Source organism: Dermochelys coriacea, chromosome 20, assembly GCF_009764565.3.
Source record: "Dermochelys coriacea isolate rDerCor1 chromosome 20, rDerCor1.pri.v4, whole genome shotgun sequence".
Taxonomy (NCBI): domain Eukaryota; kingdom Metazoa; phylum Chordata; order Testudines; family Dermochelyidae; genus Dermochelys; species Dermochelys coriacea.
In genome coordinates, this window is record NC_050087.2 from 1,559,651 (window position 1) to 1,577,069 (window position 17,419).

At 61.0% G+C, this 17,419-nt stretch overlaps 1 protein-coding gene across 1 annotated transcript; it reads right to left on the reverse strand.

The window, feature by feature from the left end:
* Nucleotides 1–873: 873 nt before the first annotated feature.
* On the reverse strand, nt 874–15,581 carry DHH (desert hedgehog signaling molecule). Its single transcript, XM_038378492.2, has 3 exons — nt 14,566–15,581; nt 5,904–6,165; nt 874–3,720 (listed from the first exon to the last, which is right to left on the reverse strand). Exons 1-3 carry the CDS (start codon nt 14,872–14,874, stop codon nt 3,053–3,055), a joined length of 1,239 nt encoding a protein of 412 aa, XP_038234420.1. The 5' UTR covers nt 14,875–15,581; the 3' UTR covers nt 874–3,052.
* Between the last annotated feature and the right edge of the window lie 1,838 nt (nt 15,582–17,419).

The following is a 17,419-nucleotide window of genomic DNA, read 5'->3' on the forward strand; positions in this document are numbered from 1 at the left end:
GTCACCCCCTTCTCCCTGCCGATGGATTGTGCTGGGGGCTCAGAAGGGGCCTGCAGGGCCAATCTCGCCCCAGTGCTGGGGGGGTCAATGCAAGAGAGAAAAAAGCACCTGTTCTCGTGCCTGGGGTGGAATGGGAGCTGCTGAATGCCAGCTGGGGAGGGCGTGGGGGAGGAGCTGTTCCTCCAATGACGCCTCCTCCCCCCGCCAAAAGCAAGCTGGGAGGCAGGTCTGCTGGCAGCAGGTCCTTGAGGTGCTGAGCCATGTGCTTGTCCCCGGAGAGGAGCCAGAAGGGAGCAGGCCCGCTCGGGGGGCCCAGACTGCCTCCCTCTGAGCAAACACTGGCTGCTCTCGCAGCTCCGCGCCCACTTGACCTTTGCTATGCAAATGTGAAGCAAGGACTGGGCAGTGGGATTGGGGTGGTGCGGAGTCAGAGAGCGGGGCTGGGGGTGGGGATGTGGGGCCCAGCCACCCCACGGGAGATGTGGAGAAAGGGGCCTGCTGCTAAGCGTGGGGCGCGTCCTGCCTCTGGCTAGGCGCCTGGTGCTTCCCCCTAAGCAGCACTGGGCGTGACCAAGGCTGGGATGGGAGACCTGGGGGTGCAGGTGGTATGAGTGCTGGGGCGGGGGGGGTCACCTGTGCTGAGCCTCAGGGGCCAGGCACCAGGTGAGACATGGGAAACCAAGGCCTGAGGTGCCCCTAGGGCTATCCCCAGCCATGGCGAGAGGGGGCAATCTGGGCCCCACCCACACCCCTGAGCTGGAGAGGAGAAAGAGGGACTAGCCATATGGGGGGGGTCTAACCAGCTGTGGGGGTAGGAGACAGGCACAGCCCGTTAGCAGCCTCTCTCCAGCACCAGACGACACAATCTCTTCATTAACAAAAATTAAATATTATTTTTTAAAAACCCAAACAGTTAAAACAGCTTTAACCCCTCCCCTGCACCCCACTACCCCCCGGTGTGCAGCAGAGGTAGCCAAGGGAGAGAGGAACAGCATATACAATTATATTACCCTTTCTAAATATAAAAATAAAACTCTTAAGCCAGGGGTGGGGGGCAAGGTTAGGGGGTTAGAGTGACAGGGCCCAGCAGTGCAGAGTTAACCTGTTACCAAGATACACGTCCCCCCACTCGCCTCCCCTGCATGAGACAGAGTGAGGGAGTAGCCCCCCCACTCCCCGATTAGCACCTCCCCCCCCCGAGTTCAGTGGAACGACTTGCCCCAGTACGTGGGTCCTGCCCCTGCTGCTGACTGGCCTTGCGGCTAGGAGAGAGAATCCCATCCCCTCACCTGGCACTGCCCGCACAGACTAGCACAAGTCAGCCTAGAACAGGCTGGCAAGGAAGCCAGGCGCTTACCCTTGCCGGGCAGGACACACAGACACGTGAGCTTCGCTGTGCCACCCTCACAGAGCCACGAAAAGAACCCAGGAGTCATGCCCCCCCCAGTGTGAACGCTAGCCCGGACTCCCCTCCTGGAGCCCACAATAGAAGCCAGGGGTCCTGATGCCCACCCTCCTCTTCCAGCCACTAGCCCACACTAGTGCTTGGCTCCCACAGTTTCCAAGAGAGCATGGCCAGGGTCTGGCTTTTCAAGCCAATGAGTTACCCCCACACAAGGGAACCCCTCTGACTTCAAAGCTCAGGGGCCCTCTGCCACCCTATTCCTGCCCCAGTTGTGGGGCAGCTGAGTCAGAGAGCCTGCCTGGAGCCTCCCCCCACTCCTCCCATGGAGCTCATTCCCTCTGAGCCCTGCTTTGGAGGAATGCGGGGGAGGCCCATCCAGCCCAGAGCCCGGCAGAGCATGGCTTCCCGCGCGGCCGAGAACCGCAGCTGGGCAGAGGGTCTTGGGATGATGATGCAGCCTCGGAGCCTCCTGCGGGAGCGTGACTGTGTGCTCGGCACCCCACCATCCCCAGTGGGATCTGGGCTCAGGGGCCCTGCCTCTGTTCCTCCTTCCAAGGACCCCGAGGCAGCCACTATGCAACCCCTCCCTTGCATGAACTCCTTGGTGGGGCACTAACTGGGCCCAGTGCCACCACTCCCTCCTCTCAAGGGTGCAAAGGGGGCGGCCGTGCCAGCTGGCTGCTGGTGATGACCATTCCGAGGATCTCCCAGGCACTGTGGGGTAGCAGCAGAATGGGCTGGGGCAGAATCCCTCGATGAACGCTTCGGGGAGACACTAGAAGGGTGGGCAGGTGGGTGCCGTGCCCAAGGAGAAGCGTGGGGTGGGGGTCATGCCAGGATGGGGGGGTGGCTGCAGAGTGAGGGTAGGGGGCAGGGGGCCTGGCAGAAGCATTAGTAACAGGAGGGAGGGATGGCCCGAGTCTGACCTGCTGCATTCGGTGGAATCAGAGCTGGGGAGCGCAGCAGAGAACCCAGCCTGGGGCTGGCACATGCCCAAAGCCATGGGCTGGGCTGGGCCTGCAAACCCTCCAGACCCGATTCTGCCCCTGGGTCAGCCCGGGTGGGCACCAGCCCAAAACCGGCGTCGGGATTTCATCTCAAGCAGGGAAAGCAGCAAGTCAAGGCCCAGTCATGCTGGTTAAGTGAAGCAATAAACACAGGGACTGGGGAGAGGTGCCCCAACAGGAGTGTGGTTTGGGGCTCACCCACCCACTCCGTACAGGGTCACCCCAGGAGTGCCACGAAGCATGAACAGATACAGAGGGGCAGCATCGGCTCCATACGGCAGGGGCCAGACGCCCTGCAGGGGGGAGTTACGGAGCCAGTCACACGGCCGGGGCACCAGCAGCAGGTGCCAGAGTGACACTGCTGAGTGTGCACCCACCCGCACGGGGCTGGCCATGAGACCCCTGTCCCCCCAGTCAGCGTGAACACTTCCTGGGATGCTGTAACAAGGAACCCAGTATCCCCTCGCTCCCCTGCTGGGGGCCCGGGTTCCCATCCCATCCCCTCCCCTTCCCCGCTCCCAAGGCTTGCAGGGATCCCAAGGCACTTGCAATAAAGCTTGGAAGCCACTCTGGGTCCAGTGCCTCCTGCTTCCCGCTTGTTACATTAACTTTGTCTGAGTCACTGATTGTAACGCAGCCGCTAGGCCTGGAGGGAGTCCTGGCCCAGCACTCCCCACGCCAGCTGGTAGAGCAGCCGCGAGTACCAATGCAGGCCCGTCTCCGGCGCACTGCCGTTCTTGCCCTCGCCACTCAGGGGCAGCAGTGAGAGGAGGCCATGGAGGAGCCGGAGCGGGGCGAAGGCGCGGTGGGCCCAGTGGTGGTTCTCCAGGATGGCATAGCAGGAGGCTAGCACCCCGTTGACCAGGAGGGTCCCATGTGACGTCAGTGGGGCGAACACCCCCACACCCTCCTCCCGCGACACCCGCAGCACCCGGACCGGCTGCAGCCCGCGTCCACCAGTGTGGTGGGCCAGCACCGAGTCGCCCGCCCGCACCCGCCTGGCGAAGATGGGCACAAAGCTGGCCGTGCCGTTGGCCGGGCCCTGGGCAGCGAACACCAGGTGGGAGGGCGTGAGCAGCAGCCGGTGGGTGGGGCTCTCTGTCTCGATGGCCACGAAGGACACACGCCGGCGTAGGTCGCGGTCCAGGAAAAGCAGCACCTCGGTGGGGACCACCTGGCCGCTCTGGTCCACGGCCAGCACCCAGTCACCACGGCGCAGCTCCGACAGCCCCTTCCGCTCGCCGCTCTGCAGTGTCACCCTGGCGTGGCCTGGGAAGCAGCCGCCTGCCCGGCTGGCCAGGGAGTTCTCTGCGGAAAGACAGAGGGTCCCGTCAACACGGTGGCACGAGTGGGCCAGAAAACACCGCGATGGAGGCACGGAGTGGGCGAGCAGGCATCAGCATCTTGCCCGCGGCCTGTCCGCATGGGGGATATTTGCATCTGCCTCGCTTCCACGGTGGCAGCCCTCCCCCGAGCAGAGGTGGTGCACCAGGTGAAAACAGGGCTAGCACGTGGGCAGTTTAAATCCAGCACAAGGCCTGGCTCACACGCACTGGAGCAGAGAGACCAGTGCCTGGCACAGACAGACCCGGGCTTGTGAGGCCTGCCTGTGCCCACACCAGGGGCGGAGCAGCTCCTGAGAAGCGCTGTGCGCTCTTGGCCTCCAGCGAAGGCAGCGGGAGCCGTGGGCACCTCCCGTGTCTGGAGCCTCTTCATTCTCTCGTCGGGCTTGGTCATGGTTCTAGGGAGGGGAAGTGCTCGCACCTGACGGGCTCAATCCAGAAACAAACCAACAGGGCCCGGTGCTTGGGAAAGCCCGTTTAACAGGGACTTCAACAGGGATCCTGAGAGACAGTTTTTTCTCCCCTCCTGCCTTAAAGTGCTGCTGCCTGGTGAGGAAACCTAGAGATGTATCAACACGCCCCCATCTCTGTCACTGGAAGGTTAAAACCAATGGGCCTGATTGTGCTGCCCCTTGCGGGTGTTGACCACACCAGTACACAACACTCCCATGTGAGCGCCTGCTCTTTCACCCCCACTTTGCATCAGCAGAGCCAACAATGCAAGGTGCAGAGAATCAGGCCCCAAACCACGGCCCCTGTTTATGTAGGCCCTGAAGGATTTTGTCTGCTACCTGCAGAGAGCACAAGTGAACTGGACAGTGAGTGTGGAAAGATACTATAGATCTGACAAAGAGAGGGGCAGTTTGAACTGGGCTTCGAAATGAAGCAAACACAAACTAGCTCTCAAGAGACAAAACGTGTTTACAACAACAGACGTGCGACACAGTACACAGAGTCTCTCTACGCATGTCACTAATCACACAGGAAATCATTCACACTCAAACCGAGTATTCGAATCTTGAGGACTCTCCAGGCTGTCCTGCTTTGTTTACTGCTCACCCCGGGCTGGCTTGGGGTCAAGGACTAGCCTGGACAGGTTCACTTATTGTTTCTTCTCAGTTTGGCTTGTGCACCAGTGCATGCCTGGGGGTTTCTGGGGCTGCTGGAAGGGGTGTGGGAGGGAAGATGGGATTTTTAAAAAAATATTCTTAGCGAGTATTACTAATTATTTAGTTAGTAATTAGCAATTAGTTAGTATTACTACAATAATTACTAACTAAGAACCCTCTCTGCACCGCATTTCTTTACAAAAATCATAAGAACGATTCTCTTCATGTTAGATTTTTGTGAAATCCTTAACGCTAAAGGGATGAGTAAGGAATTCTGCTGCTCGGCAGTGCCGAGAAGCACCCCAAAAATCAGGGCCCTGCTATGCCAGGAGTTGCACAGTGCTACTGTGAGAGGCGGGGCTTGCCCCAAAGAGCTGACAGTTTGTATAGGCAACAAACTGTATGGGAGGGGAAGTTTGTATAGGCAAATTGACAGTTTGTATAGGCAACAGTTTGTATGGGAGGGGAAGCTGAGGCATGGAGCTGGGAAGAGACTCGCCCAAGGTCACAAAGCAGGTCATTGGCAGAGATGGGATTAGAACCCAGGAGTCCACAGTCCCAGCCTAGTGCTCTGCCCACGAGGGGTATTGGGCGGGGACATAAAAGGCAATCGAAGGGGTCGTGAGGTGTTGAAAATTTTATTTCAGATGAAGGCAAAGAAAATCTGCCCCCTCCCCTTCCCCACACACTCTCCAGAGCTGCTCCCTGCTCTCAGAACACACCCGAGCAATCACACAGCTGAGCATCAGTGACACATTTTGTACTCTTCCACGTGAACAGAAGCAAACTTCTGAATTCAAACAAGGAGTCGCCAACCTGAAGAAGTCAAGTTTCAGAGTAGCAGCTGTGTTAGTCTGTATTCGCAAAAAGAAAAGGAGAACTTGTGGCACCTTAGAGACTAACAAATTTATTTGAGCATAAGCTTTCGTGAGCTACAACTCATTTCAAGGAACACATGCCACCCTAGGACATGGGTCCATGCCCTCCAGCAGGTGGCAAAGCCAGGATCCCTGTCCCCCATGTCATCTTTCCCCTTTACCTGCTTTCACCGACACATGGATGTGGGCCTTGGACTCGTAGTAGACCCAGTCAAAGCCAGCCTCCACGGCAAGGCGCGCCAGCATGCCATACTTCTCCCTGTCCCGGTCAGATGTGGTGATGTCCAGTGCCCGCCCCTCGTAGTGCAGCGAGTCGGGCAGGTGATGCCCATCTTCGTCCCAGCCTTCTGTCACCCGCAGCTTCACGCCGGGCCACATGTTCATCACAGCGATGGCCAGCGCGTTCACACGGTCCTTGCAGCGCTAGCAAGGGAGAGCATGAACATAAGAATGTAAGAACGGCAAGACTGGGTCAGACCACAGGTCCAGCTAGCCCAGTGTCCTGTCTGCCAACAGTGGCCAGTGCCAGGTGCCCCAGAGGGAATGAACAGAACAGGGAATCATCCAGTGATCCATCCCCTGTCACCCATTCCCAGCTTCCAGCAAACAGAGGCTAGGGACACCCTCCCAGCCCAGCCTGGCTAATAGCCATTGATGGACCTAGCCTCCATGAATTTGTCTAGTTCTTTTTAGAACCTTGTTATAGTCTTGGCCTTCACAACATCCTCTGGCAAGGAGTTCCACGGGTTGATAGTGTGTTGTGTAAAAAAAATACTTCCTTTTGTTCGTTTTAAACCTGCTGCCTAATCATTTCATATGGTGGCCCCTTGTTCTTGTATTATGAGAAGGAGTAAATAACACTTCCTTATTTATGTTCTCCACACCAGTCATGATTTTATAGACCTCTATCACATCCCCCCTTAGTCGTCTCTTTTCCAAGCTGAAAAGTCCCACTCTTATTAATCTCTCCTCATACATTAACCCTTACTGCTCCGGAGGCACAGGGGATGCAGTGGGGCAGACGGAAAGGAGCTGCATTACAGGAGGAGAATGCACAGCTTGCCAGGGGGCTGCAAGGAGAGGGGACCTTGACATCAGAGGAGGAACGGTCAGACAGTGGTTCTCAAACTTTTGTACTGGTGACCCCTTTCACATAGCAAGCCTCTGAGTGTGACCCCCCCCTTATAAATTAAAAACACTTTTTTATATGTTTAACACCATTATAAATGCTGGATGCAAAGCGGGGTTTGGGGCAGAGGTTGCCAGCTCGCAACCACCTGTGTAATAACCTCATGACCCCCGATGGGTCCCGACCCCCAGTTTGAGATTTGTGCTAAGAGATTTGGACAGCCCTACCCTGGCTCAGCTGCCACCTGGGGTGCTGCGGGGGGCACCCAGATGAAGGAGATGCTGCTGCAGGGGGCAGAGGCCAGGCCTCCGGCTAATTTTTAATTCCTTGGAGCTGGCCATTTTCACTGACAGGGACAGGGAGAGGGGGAAGACAGGGGAAGGCAAAGACAGCAGCACCCCCATGGTCCCACAGCTTTGCTGGTTCACAAGCCTAATTCCTTCTCCAGACTGGCGCACGTACGCCATGGAAAGCCAAGCAGTGCCACCGGGCGCTGGGCCAGGCCGTCCAGGTTTTCAGAGGCATTTCAGCGGAGACGGGGGCAGTGTCACGCTGGGCCCTGCACAGACACTGAGACCCACAGCAGCTCACCGGCTAAGGCCTCATCTCCAGTACGAAATGAAAGGTGCACTCAGCGCCAGGAGACCCGGCTGACTCCCCTGGCTTGGCAGACAAGGGTCGCCTGGAGCCAGCTTGGGCGAAGGGCACACCTGTCTCTGCAGCACAGCCAAGGCCTATGGACCAGGCAGACGCAGGTGGGCAGGGAATAAGCCCACAAAGGGGAAGGGACATTGCCGTGGGGCAGCAGCATTGCCAGGGATAGAACCACTTGGCCAGTGCCCTACCCCCCGAGTCAGGCTGGCTCCCCGAGCTCCTGCGTGGGACAAAAGGCAGGGGGGCTGTGGTGACCCCCCACCCCAATTCTGAGCTCTCCAGTGAGACTGGGGGGGTGGTGTTTTTCCAGGCCCTGGCTTGTCATCAGAATCTGGCAGCCAAATCTCCTGGGCAGGGACCCCGGCGGGCACAGATGCCGCACGGCCCCACAGAGCCATGCTGGGGATGACGCCACATGGGAACGGGACATGCCTGGGTCTGGCTGAAGAACCAAAGCTGAGGGGGTGGGGAGAGGGAATAAAGATTAAACTGGGTCTGTCTGCCCCCACCCGGCCCAAACCAGAGCTCACCAGCTCCCCACAGAAACACACAGACCAGCTCCTTAATGGGTGATTCATTAACTCGGGTCAGGCCCAGAGGGAATGGCTAATCCGTGTTTCAGGAGCATCAGACTTGTTTGAGGTTGAGCCGCTGGGGCGGGAACCCGAACTCCTGGGTCCTATTCCTGGCTCTGGAATTGTCTCCCTCTGTGACCTTGTGCCAGTCACTCCCCTTTTCAGGGGCTGTGGGGATAGCCACGCTTCCCCGCCTTTGCAAAGCAATGAAACTCTTGATTGAAAGGTGCTAGATTCATCCATCCTGCTGCAGACCCATGTACACTTTGTCCTCAAACAATTTCCAGGTTATTTATCTGTTATACCATTCCTCCAGCACAGAACTGCGGCCACCTCTGGGCGAGGTGGAGCAGCTCCGTATAACACCAACGCTGCAGAGCAGATTGTTTTAAAAACAGTGCATTAAAGTCAGAATCCCGCCGAGTCTCTCTCAATGCGGGACTGCAACAACTAGCAACAAGAGGCAGAGCCTGAGATAAGCTCAGTGAGGAGAGGCAAAGGGAAAGGCTGGAGTGGCAGCAAACATCCCTAGTCTCAGCCCATACTGCCTCTTCCCTTCACCCCCAGCGCTCCCCCAGATCTGACCCCCCCCAGCATCATTAACCGTCTCCTGCAGCTTTCACTCCTGGCAGCCACTTTCCTTCCTTCTTCCCTCCCTCCTCCTGGGCTCCTGCCACTGACCCCTTCAGCGCTGAGCGGCCTGTGGCTGCAGCCCACCCTGGCTCAGGCATAGGAAAAGTAGGGGGAAGTCCTGCAGCCGGATAGCAGAGCTGGGGCCTTGGGGGCAGGCAGGGTGGGTGGGGAGCAGTGAAGGGAAGGAACGAAAGAGGGGCAGAGGGAGAGATGGCGGGGGGGGCATGGGTGGCATTTAAACCAACTGGAAAGGGAACAAAGTCAGATTGATGGCGCGCCGGGGAGGAGGGAAGGGCCGGAGCAGGAATGTGCCGCGCTTCTCTCCCCTCACAGCACAATAGCTGTTTTCCAGCCCGAGAATTACTTAACTCGGCGAGAATTTCAGATCCTCCGGTTCAACAGAGAAAGAACAGCAAAGTCATCAGCTTTGCCACAAAGGGCCCATTCAGCGGCCTTGCACCCCCTGGCCGATGTCAGCAAGGGGGAAGCGCACCGTGGGAGGGGCAGCCACGGGACCCCACTCTCCGGCCAGTCTCCCCCCTCTGCAGGACTGCAGCAGCCACTGACCAGGATTGGGGCCCTGCAAGGGTGGGGGCTGGAGCAGTGGACAGGAGAGGTTGTGTGCTGGCCACCAGGGGGTGTCGGGCTGGAGGGAGAGCAGAATACCCCCTGGCGGGGAGGAGTGCTTGGGGGTCTGGGGGGGAACCCTTTTAGCTTGACTCACCCCCCCCCCCCCGTCCCAGAGCATGCACTTTCCATAGGGGTGAACAGAGTGGCTGGGGGAAGCACTTTCTGGGGTACCCAGACCAGCAAAGGGATGGATGAACTCCCAGGCCTTGAACCCTAGTGGCCAGACACCCCATGAAAGTCAGGGTGCTGCAGCCAAATTTCAAGGTGGCTAATCCACTCAGCAGCACCACCGGCCACCACACTTCCAGCTGGATAATATTCGTCCTAACCAGCCGCCACACGCCACCCCAGAAGAGGCTGCATCTCAGTGCTGGGCAAGTAATCCCTTTTGCTGTGCGACTCTGAAACAGCTTCTGTGGGGATAGCTGCCTTTCAAGTCCCCCCACAGGCCCCTGGGCTGCAGTTAGGGGTTGTTGAAAACTGGGTTCCTTCCATCCCCCCGAGATACCCCAATGCCCTGCCCCAGCAAGAATACGATGCCCTCCGGGTCCCTGCCCACAGCATGGCAGCCTCAGGGGGAAGCAGCCCAGAAGAAGGCAAGACAGGAGCAAGGGGAAATCGTACCAGCTGGGAAGCTCCGGCTGGGAGAGGAGGTTTATCACTAAACGAATAATCAAATAAAGAAAAAAGTAACCACTTTGCTATAGCCTTGACATTATTCTCATACCAGGAGGGCGAGACTGGCGCGGCAGGCAGGGGAGCCGGGAGCATGGGAAGGAGGGAGAGGGACAGGCAGTGAAAAGAGCGATAGAGCAGGAGAACAAGGGAAGGGGGAGAGCCAGGGAGCAGGGTGGATGGACAGAGAATGGAGACAGAGCCAAGCAGCCTGGACCAGGGGAGCCTGAGGCAGCCTCCTCCATCACCATGGCAACGGGATACGGGCATCCCCCTCACTGCCCCAGCCTCCTAGGAGGGGGAGACACAGAACTTCCCTCCTGCCAGCTCTCCCCGCCCCCCATTTGCCCCAGTGGGGGCATGGGACCCCATGATCTTCGCTTTCTATTCCGAGTACCCACACGCCCCCATGGCAGCCAGCCAAGCCCAGCTGTGTGGCCATGGGATCTCTGACCTGCAGAGGCTGCCTGGCTCTGAGGGCCAGAGGCTGCCAGGACCACAGTCCTGGAGCAGCTGAATAGGGGCATTTTCAGGCACCTCTGAGCCAGGGATGGGGAAACCAAGAGAAGCAGCAAGTGCTGCCGGGGCAGGGGAGGGGGAGCGACACCCCAACTGCAAAACCCCTCCAGGGGGGGAGTCTGGGCACTGCACAGACGATGCCCAGCGCAGCTCACGCCCCCGTGACCTGCCAGTTCCCCCTCACCTGAGAGTCCCAAAGTACAGTCCTGACGCCTCAGAGCAGCCCTGGGATATAGGTACCATGGTATCCCCACTTCAGAGCTGGGGAAACTGAGGCACAGAGCAGAGAGGGAACTAGTCAGTGAGTCCGGGCTGCAGGCAGGGATAGAATCCAGCCATTATTAATGAGCTGGAAGAGGGGCTGAGCAGGGGGTGAGGGAGGACACCACGTTACTGAGGTTAATGAAGACCGTGAGGAACTTGAGAGGGACCCTCAACCTGGGCCTGGCCCACAGGGGGTGGATCACTCACTAATTCTCTGTTCTGTTCACTCCCTCTGAAGCACCTGGCACCGGGGCTGATACGCTGAAGATCCCCCAGTGCAAACCCCAAGGATGGAGCTGAATTGGTCAGGCGAGGAGCAGCTGTAAGGGACTAACGTGCACAGGAAGATGGACTTCGGGTTTTTCCAATTTTAGTGTCTATGGCTCTCCAACCACTAGACCCCGCTCCCCTCCCAGGGCTGCAAATGGAACCCAGGAGTCCCAGCTGCCATGGCAACCAGCACCGGACACATCCCGTCAACCCCCCGTCCCGGTTTGCTAAGGGCTTGAATATTCCAGCGTCCTGGTTCCTTCCTGGGAGGGAAGGGCCCACCCCAGAGTGTGGCCCCTTCCCCAAACACAGACTCCCCTCCTCACCCCAGCACTGCAGCATGAGCAGCAGGAAACACCCACCCCGGCGCTCCAGGTTCCCGGCACTCTCCATGCACCCCCACGCCCCATTGTCTCTCCTCCGGCACAGCCAGCTCATTCTCCTCGCAGAGCGGGCGCGCCCACCACCCTGTGCCATCCAGACCCAGTCTGGCTGCCAGCCTCCCCCCTCGCCCAGGCAACAGGCATCAGGTGACTCAGCAGAAGGAAATGAATCCGCGATGCAGTCAGCATGCCCACCCACGGACACGCGAGAGGCAGAAATGTCACTGGCTTGCACAGCCCGGGAGCCAGAGTTCCCCTGGCACCGCTGGGACCTGGCATTGCCCACCCTGGGGGTGGTTACACCAACTATCATGACTAAGGGGCATGGCACAACCATGTCCCCCTTTCTGGGGCACAGCCTGGCCCTGGGCCTGCACCTCCTCCGCCAGGGTGCCCGGGGGGCTTCCCGCACAGCTGCAGCCCCTCTGTCATATTACATTGCTCATCGCCAGGCCCCTGTCACAGCAGTGGGGTCAAGCCCGGTGAGTGGGGCTGATGGAACAGCTAGCCAGTCCTGGCCCAACTACTTCTACGTGTTGCTAGCACCACGTTCACCCATGGAACTCACTGCCCCAGGATTGTTCAGACGCAGAAAGCGCACTCAGCTGTGCTGGGATCTGAAACTCTGCTTTGTACATGTTTCAACCCTGGAGCCTTCAGCCCCCAGGCAGCCACTCCCCAGCTAACAGACCTGTTAGAGGACCTGTTCCAGCCATCCAAGGGACTTATCTGCCCCACATTGCCCTAGTGTCCCAGCACCTCGCTAGTCACATGTTTATCCTCACAACCCTCCTAGGCAGCAGGCCAGGGCCACTATCCCCATTGATGCAGTGGAGAAACTGAGGCACAGAGAAGTCGCATGACTGACTTGTGTTCATACAGTCTGTGACAGAGCTGTGACCGGATCCTGGGTCTCCCAGGGCCAAGCCACTGGGCCAGCCGTCTCCTCGTAACCTTTCCAACAAACCAGAGCAACACAGAAGCCCTCGGTGAATGTCCCCAGGGCCGCCCAAGTCTTGAAGCCTGGAGAACACATCCAGGGGAGGGGTGGAAATGGGGCCAGGTGCAGGTTTTCCTGGGTCCTGTTATTAAGGTGCATCTCTGCATGTAACCCTGAACCCAGTTAGCAGGGGCCAACAATAGCTTTATTGCAAGCCAGGCCCCTGGCACCGCATCTCGACCCCTGCCAAGCCATGGAGCCCTCCGCAGGGACATGAAATAGGATGGGATGTCCCTGTCCCCCATTGCCCACCCTGCCTGCTCTGCAGCAGGGTCCCTGCTCTCTCCCCCGTCCCCGCCCAAGGAGCTGCCACTTTGTCCCTATCTTCACTGCCAAGACAGGAGTGTTCTTGCAGCGGGATAATGTCCCAGTGGAGACAGGGCTCAGGCAGCTGGGCCCATGCCATGGTGAGGCCAAGTCAGTCGTGGGCCGGAGTCACGTCCCGTCTTGGCAACATAGGGGGGAAGCTCCCTAGGCCCTGTCTCCACTGGGCTCTGACAGCAGGAGAGCAAGCACCCAGGGGTGACCCCGCTGGACCTATCCCCCAGTCTGCTGGCAGACCAGATGCTGCTGCTGAAGACAAAGAGACCAGGGTGCCAAACATTTCGGAGTCCGAGTTAGATGGTGATGCCAAGGACCAGGTCCCGAGCTTCTCTCCCAGTGTAAATCCGGACTGGCTTCAAGGGAGGCATTCGAGCTTTACATCGAACAATCTCTCCCCCATCCCCCCCACCTCCACATACCAGAGCCAGAACTAGCCCCCAGCTCCTCTGCTCTAATCCACCCCCCATCTCACCAGCTCCAGCTTCCACCCCAGGCCCCCCCGCCCAGCTCTGGGTCAGTCTCCCCAAAAGGTCTCACAAACTACTTCATGTTCATTTTTCTCACTTCGTTTCCCTGCCATTGGCTCCAATGGGTCCCTTCGGGGCCTGGGGGTCTGGGATCCAGTCTCTGCACCCCACATAGACAGAGGGGTCTGCCAGAGTTTGCTCAGCCCTGCAGCAGGCCCTGGGTGGAGACCAAGCACGGGGATTCCAGGCAAGGGCCACAGGGCGCAGGGCTGGGAGCCACTATGCTTGGGTCTAGCACAGAAGCCCCATATCACCTGGGCCCAGGCGCGTGCCTCAGTGTCCCTGTCTGTGAAATGGGGAAGTCTGTAGGAGCTAGGCTCTGAGGAGGTGGAAACGCTGAATTGGATCTGGCCAGGTGCTTTCAGAGCCCGGGATGCTCCAAGGCATCAGGGTCCAAGACGGCTCCCGGGGCTGGGGCAGGGCAGAGCAGGATTCTATCGGCTGCTATTCACCTGTCACAGAGAACAGCCGGAGGGGCCCCCAGCCTGAGCGCCCCCCTCGCGCCCCAACAGCTGGACCCTTCCCCGGAGCCTCCAGCGCTCCTTGCTGCTGAGGGGGTTCCCAGCTCTTCGAGTTGGGGCTGGAACACCCGGGGAGGGGGTGCAGAACCCGGGGATGCAGAGTCGAGGGGTCGCGGGGCTGCAGATTCGGTGGGTCGTGGGGGTGCAGAGTCGAGGGGTGCAGAGCCAGGGGGGTTGCAGAGCCGGGGGGGCGGCGGGGGTCGCAGAGTCGGGGAGTGCAAGGGACGGGGCCGCCAGACCAGCTCCACGCAGCCGCTGTGAGTTCTAAACCCAGCCAAACCCCCGAGCGAAGGGGCAGCAAATCGCCGGGGGTTCAGGGAAGCCCGCTCCGGTCTGGGAACAAGCTGCAGGCGGGTCCGGGCCGGTCACCCCCGACTCGGGGGACGGACTGGGAACAGCCCCCTCCCCGGGGGGCGGGGGGTCCAGCCGCTCGGGATCCAGCTCCAAAGGTCTCGCTGCCGGACAGCCCCCCGGAGAGAGACCCCGGTCTCCCAATTCGCTCCCCCTTGTACCTGGACGGCTACGGCCCCTGGACTCGCCCTGCAAAGCACCCGGGCCCCGGGCACCAGCCGCGCCAGGGACAAGCCGCCAGGGGCCGGGTTAATGGGTAACGGGGAGCGGGGGGGGCAAAGCACCCGGCTTAGCGAGGGGGGACCAGCCCCGGGAGAGGGGCGCCCCCGGGGGAGCAGCCGGGGGTCCCAGGGCCGGGCGGCCCTTACCTGGCTCATGAGCCGGTCGGCCCCCGTGTTCTCCTCGTCCTTGAAGATGATGTCGGGGTTGTAGTTGGGCACCAGGTCCCTGAAGCGCTCGGCGCGGCGCCCCAGCCGGCCCTCGGCCCGCCCGCTCGCAGCCAGGCTCTGCTCGGGCACGTTGGGCACAAACTGCTTGTAGCGCAGCGGGACCAGGTGTCTCCGGGCCTGTCGCCTGCGCCCCGGCGGGCCCCGGCCCGGCCCGCAGCCCCGGCCCGGCGGCAGCAGGCAGCAGGCCAGGCAGAGCAGACTGAGCGCCAGCGGGCCGTGCCAGGGCATCGCGGGGTCTGGCCGACGGCTCAGCTGCCTCCCACGGCTCCGGGGTCCCTCATCAGTGCGGAGCCAGGTACCCCCGACAGCCCCGGGGCCCCTCCGGCACTGCCACCCGGTAGCGCCCGGGGACCGCTCCTGGCACCGCTGCCCCTAGCGCCTGGGGACCCCTCCTGGCACCGCTGCCCCTAGGGCCCGGGGACCCCTCCTGGCCCTGCCATGCCCAGGTACCCTGGGTGCTCGGCTGCGCCCTGCTGCGGGGACCCTTGGGTGCCAGCCGCGCGCCCCGGGCAGCGTCCCCCTGCTGCTGCCAGGCACTGGGCAGCCCTGCCGGGTCTTTCGCTGCTGCTGCCCCTGCCAGGCTCCCGGCTCCGCCTTTAAGAGTCCGTCCCCCGGGAGCGGCGGCCACATCCCCCCGGTGCCGCCCCCGCGGAGCCCCGGCCAGTGGTCACTGGCGCGCCCTGCACCCAGCACCCAGCGCGCGTCCCCGCGAAACCTCTTCTTTTGCTCCCGTGCGTAACCCCTCTGGATCCTGCATGCGCGTCCTCGCGCACTACCAGCCTCGGGGCACCTGAGCGCGCTCCCGCCCTTTCACCTGTGCGAAACTCCAACCACGCGCGGCGCGCCCCACCTGCGGGATCGCGGCTCTGCCCTTCTCCGAAGCGCGCTCCTGACAGGTGTCCTTACCCCTGTCACAGTGGGGCCCAGCGCACCCCCATTGCCGGCCCCCCGAGCCCTCATCGCACCCCACTCCCTGCACCCCCGAGTCTCCCATCCCCCACTGCGCCCTCCTCCCCTTCTCAGTACCCCAGCCCATGCCCCCCCTTCCCTCTTCCCACCCCAGTGCGTTTCCTTCCCCCCTTCTCGCTCCCCAGGTCCCCAGCCCCCCTTTGCACCTCGTCTCCTGCACCCCCGCCCCTCCGGGCTACAGTCCGCAGCAGGCCCCTACGGGTCAGTGTAAACCCACCTCTGGTCTCCCAGGGGCTGCCTGCCCCCAGGGAGGGGGAGCTCGGGTGCCCCCATTGAAGGAGATCTAGCCCCCCCATCCCAGCCAGGAGGGTTAAAGAGTTTAATTCACAGGGGGGAAAGTGGCCACCCCAACTGAGCTGGGGTTCCCCTCCCCCACGCCGGGGCCAGTTTTTCGTGGGGAGGGGGGGTGTCAGGTGAGAATTTAGCCTGGGAGCAGGGGCCCCCTCAACAGCCGGCGCTCTCCTCTGGAGCCGCTGGCTCCGGCCACTGTTGGAGACGGGCCCTGGTCCAAGCCAGCCTGGCCTGCCCCAGGGTATGCCCCCCGTCTCCCCCCACCCCGACATCCAGCACCTGCCTCGCCCAGAGGGTTGCCGGTGGTCGGTAGGCGTATTCCTGGCGGCGTCTTCACATGCCATCCGACGCAGTGGGGATTCGCCCACGAAAGCTCATGCTCCAATAGGCCCGTTAGTCTATGAGGTGCCACAGGACTGGAACTCCTGGAGACCCCAGGACAATCCTGGAGGGTTGGCAACCCTACTCGCCCAGGGGTCCCTGCTGGAGTCGTAGGCCATGCCCCAGGAGCGGGAGAGGTGCAGCTTCCAGGGTGGGGGCCCCAAAAATTCAGCAGAACCGGCCGCCCGCCCGGGCGGGGGTCGGGGCGGGTCCTGCAGCAGCATTTCCGGCTCTGGCCAGCAGAGGGCAGGCTCCTCTCATCCTAATTTGCCTTTTGTTGCAGTTCAAAGGACCAAAGTTGAACAAATTCACCCCTAAAGGGGAAGAGCAGAGAGCGACCTCTGCCTTCCCCTGGGCCGGGCACCCACGCTCCCAGCCGGACCTGTGCCACAGGGCCCTCCCCCCAGCAGGTCCCCAGGGTCACTTGGGCGCCTACAGAGCAGGTTGGAGGTCCAAGGCCCAGGGGGTGGCCCAGCTCTGAGCAGGCTGAGCCAGCTCCCCCCCAGGGCTGTGGCCCCCAGGTGGGAGACGGAGGCTGGGGCAGGTGCATTGAGCAGCGCTCACTGGGGGGGGTGGATCGGTGCCGGGCCAGGGCCGCTGGGAGAAGAGCATGTTCCAGGGAAGCCGGGCAGCTATAGCCACATTTCCTGCAATATACACCCAGCTTCCTGATCAGCCCCTGTAAAAACAGGAGGTTGGGCAGGGCACGGACGAGACAGCAAACTCCCAGCTGTGACAGCCAGGCCGGGCCAGTTCCCAGCCCCCTGCGGCCACTCCCCCCATCCGGAGAGCCAGGGCAGGATGGGTGGGAAGGTTTGGCACTAGGGCAGTTTCCTCTGTGCTCAGACTGACAAACACCCCATGGAAGGGCCTGCGGATGGAGGCATCGCTGCCCCCTCCCACAACTTCCCCCCACCCAATATAGGGTGTTGTGAAGGCCAAGATTATGACAGAGTTCAAAAGAGAACTAGATCAGTTCCTGGAGGACAGGTCCATCCATGGCTATTAGCCAAGCTAGGCAGGGAGGGGGTCCCTAGCCTCTGTTTGCCAGAGACTGGGAATGGGCAACAGGGGATGGGTCACGTGGTGATTCCCTGGTCTGTTCGTTCCCTTGGGAGCCCCGGCCTTGGCC

Excerpts from the sequence above, each read along its gene's own strand:
- DHH (XM_038378492.2), bottom strand. The coding sequence starts at position 14,874 with ATGCCCTGGCACGGCCCGCTGGCGCTCAGTCTGCTCTGCCTGGCCTGC. Across the intron at positions 6,166-14,565 it reads CCGACCGGCTCATGAGCCAG|CGCTGCAAGGACCGTGTGAA; the intron begins GTAAGGGCCGCC and ends CTCCCTTGCTAG. Across the intron at positions 3,721-5,903 it reads CCATGTGTCGGTGAAAGCAG|AGAACTCCCTGGCCAGCCGG; the intron begins GTAAAGGGGAAA and ends GTCTTTCCGCAG.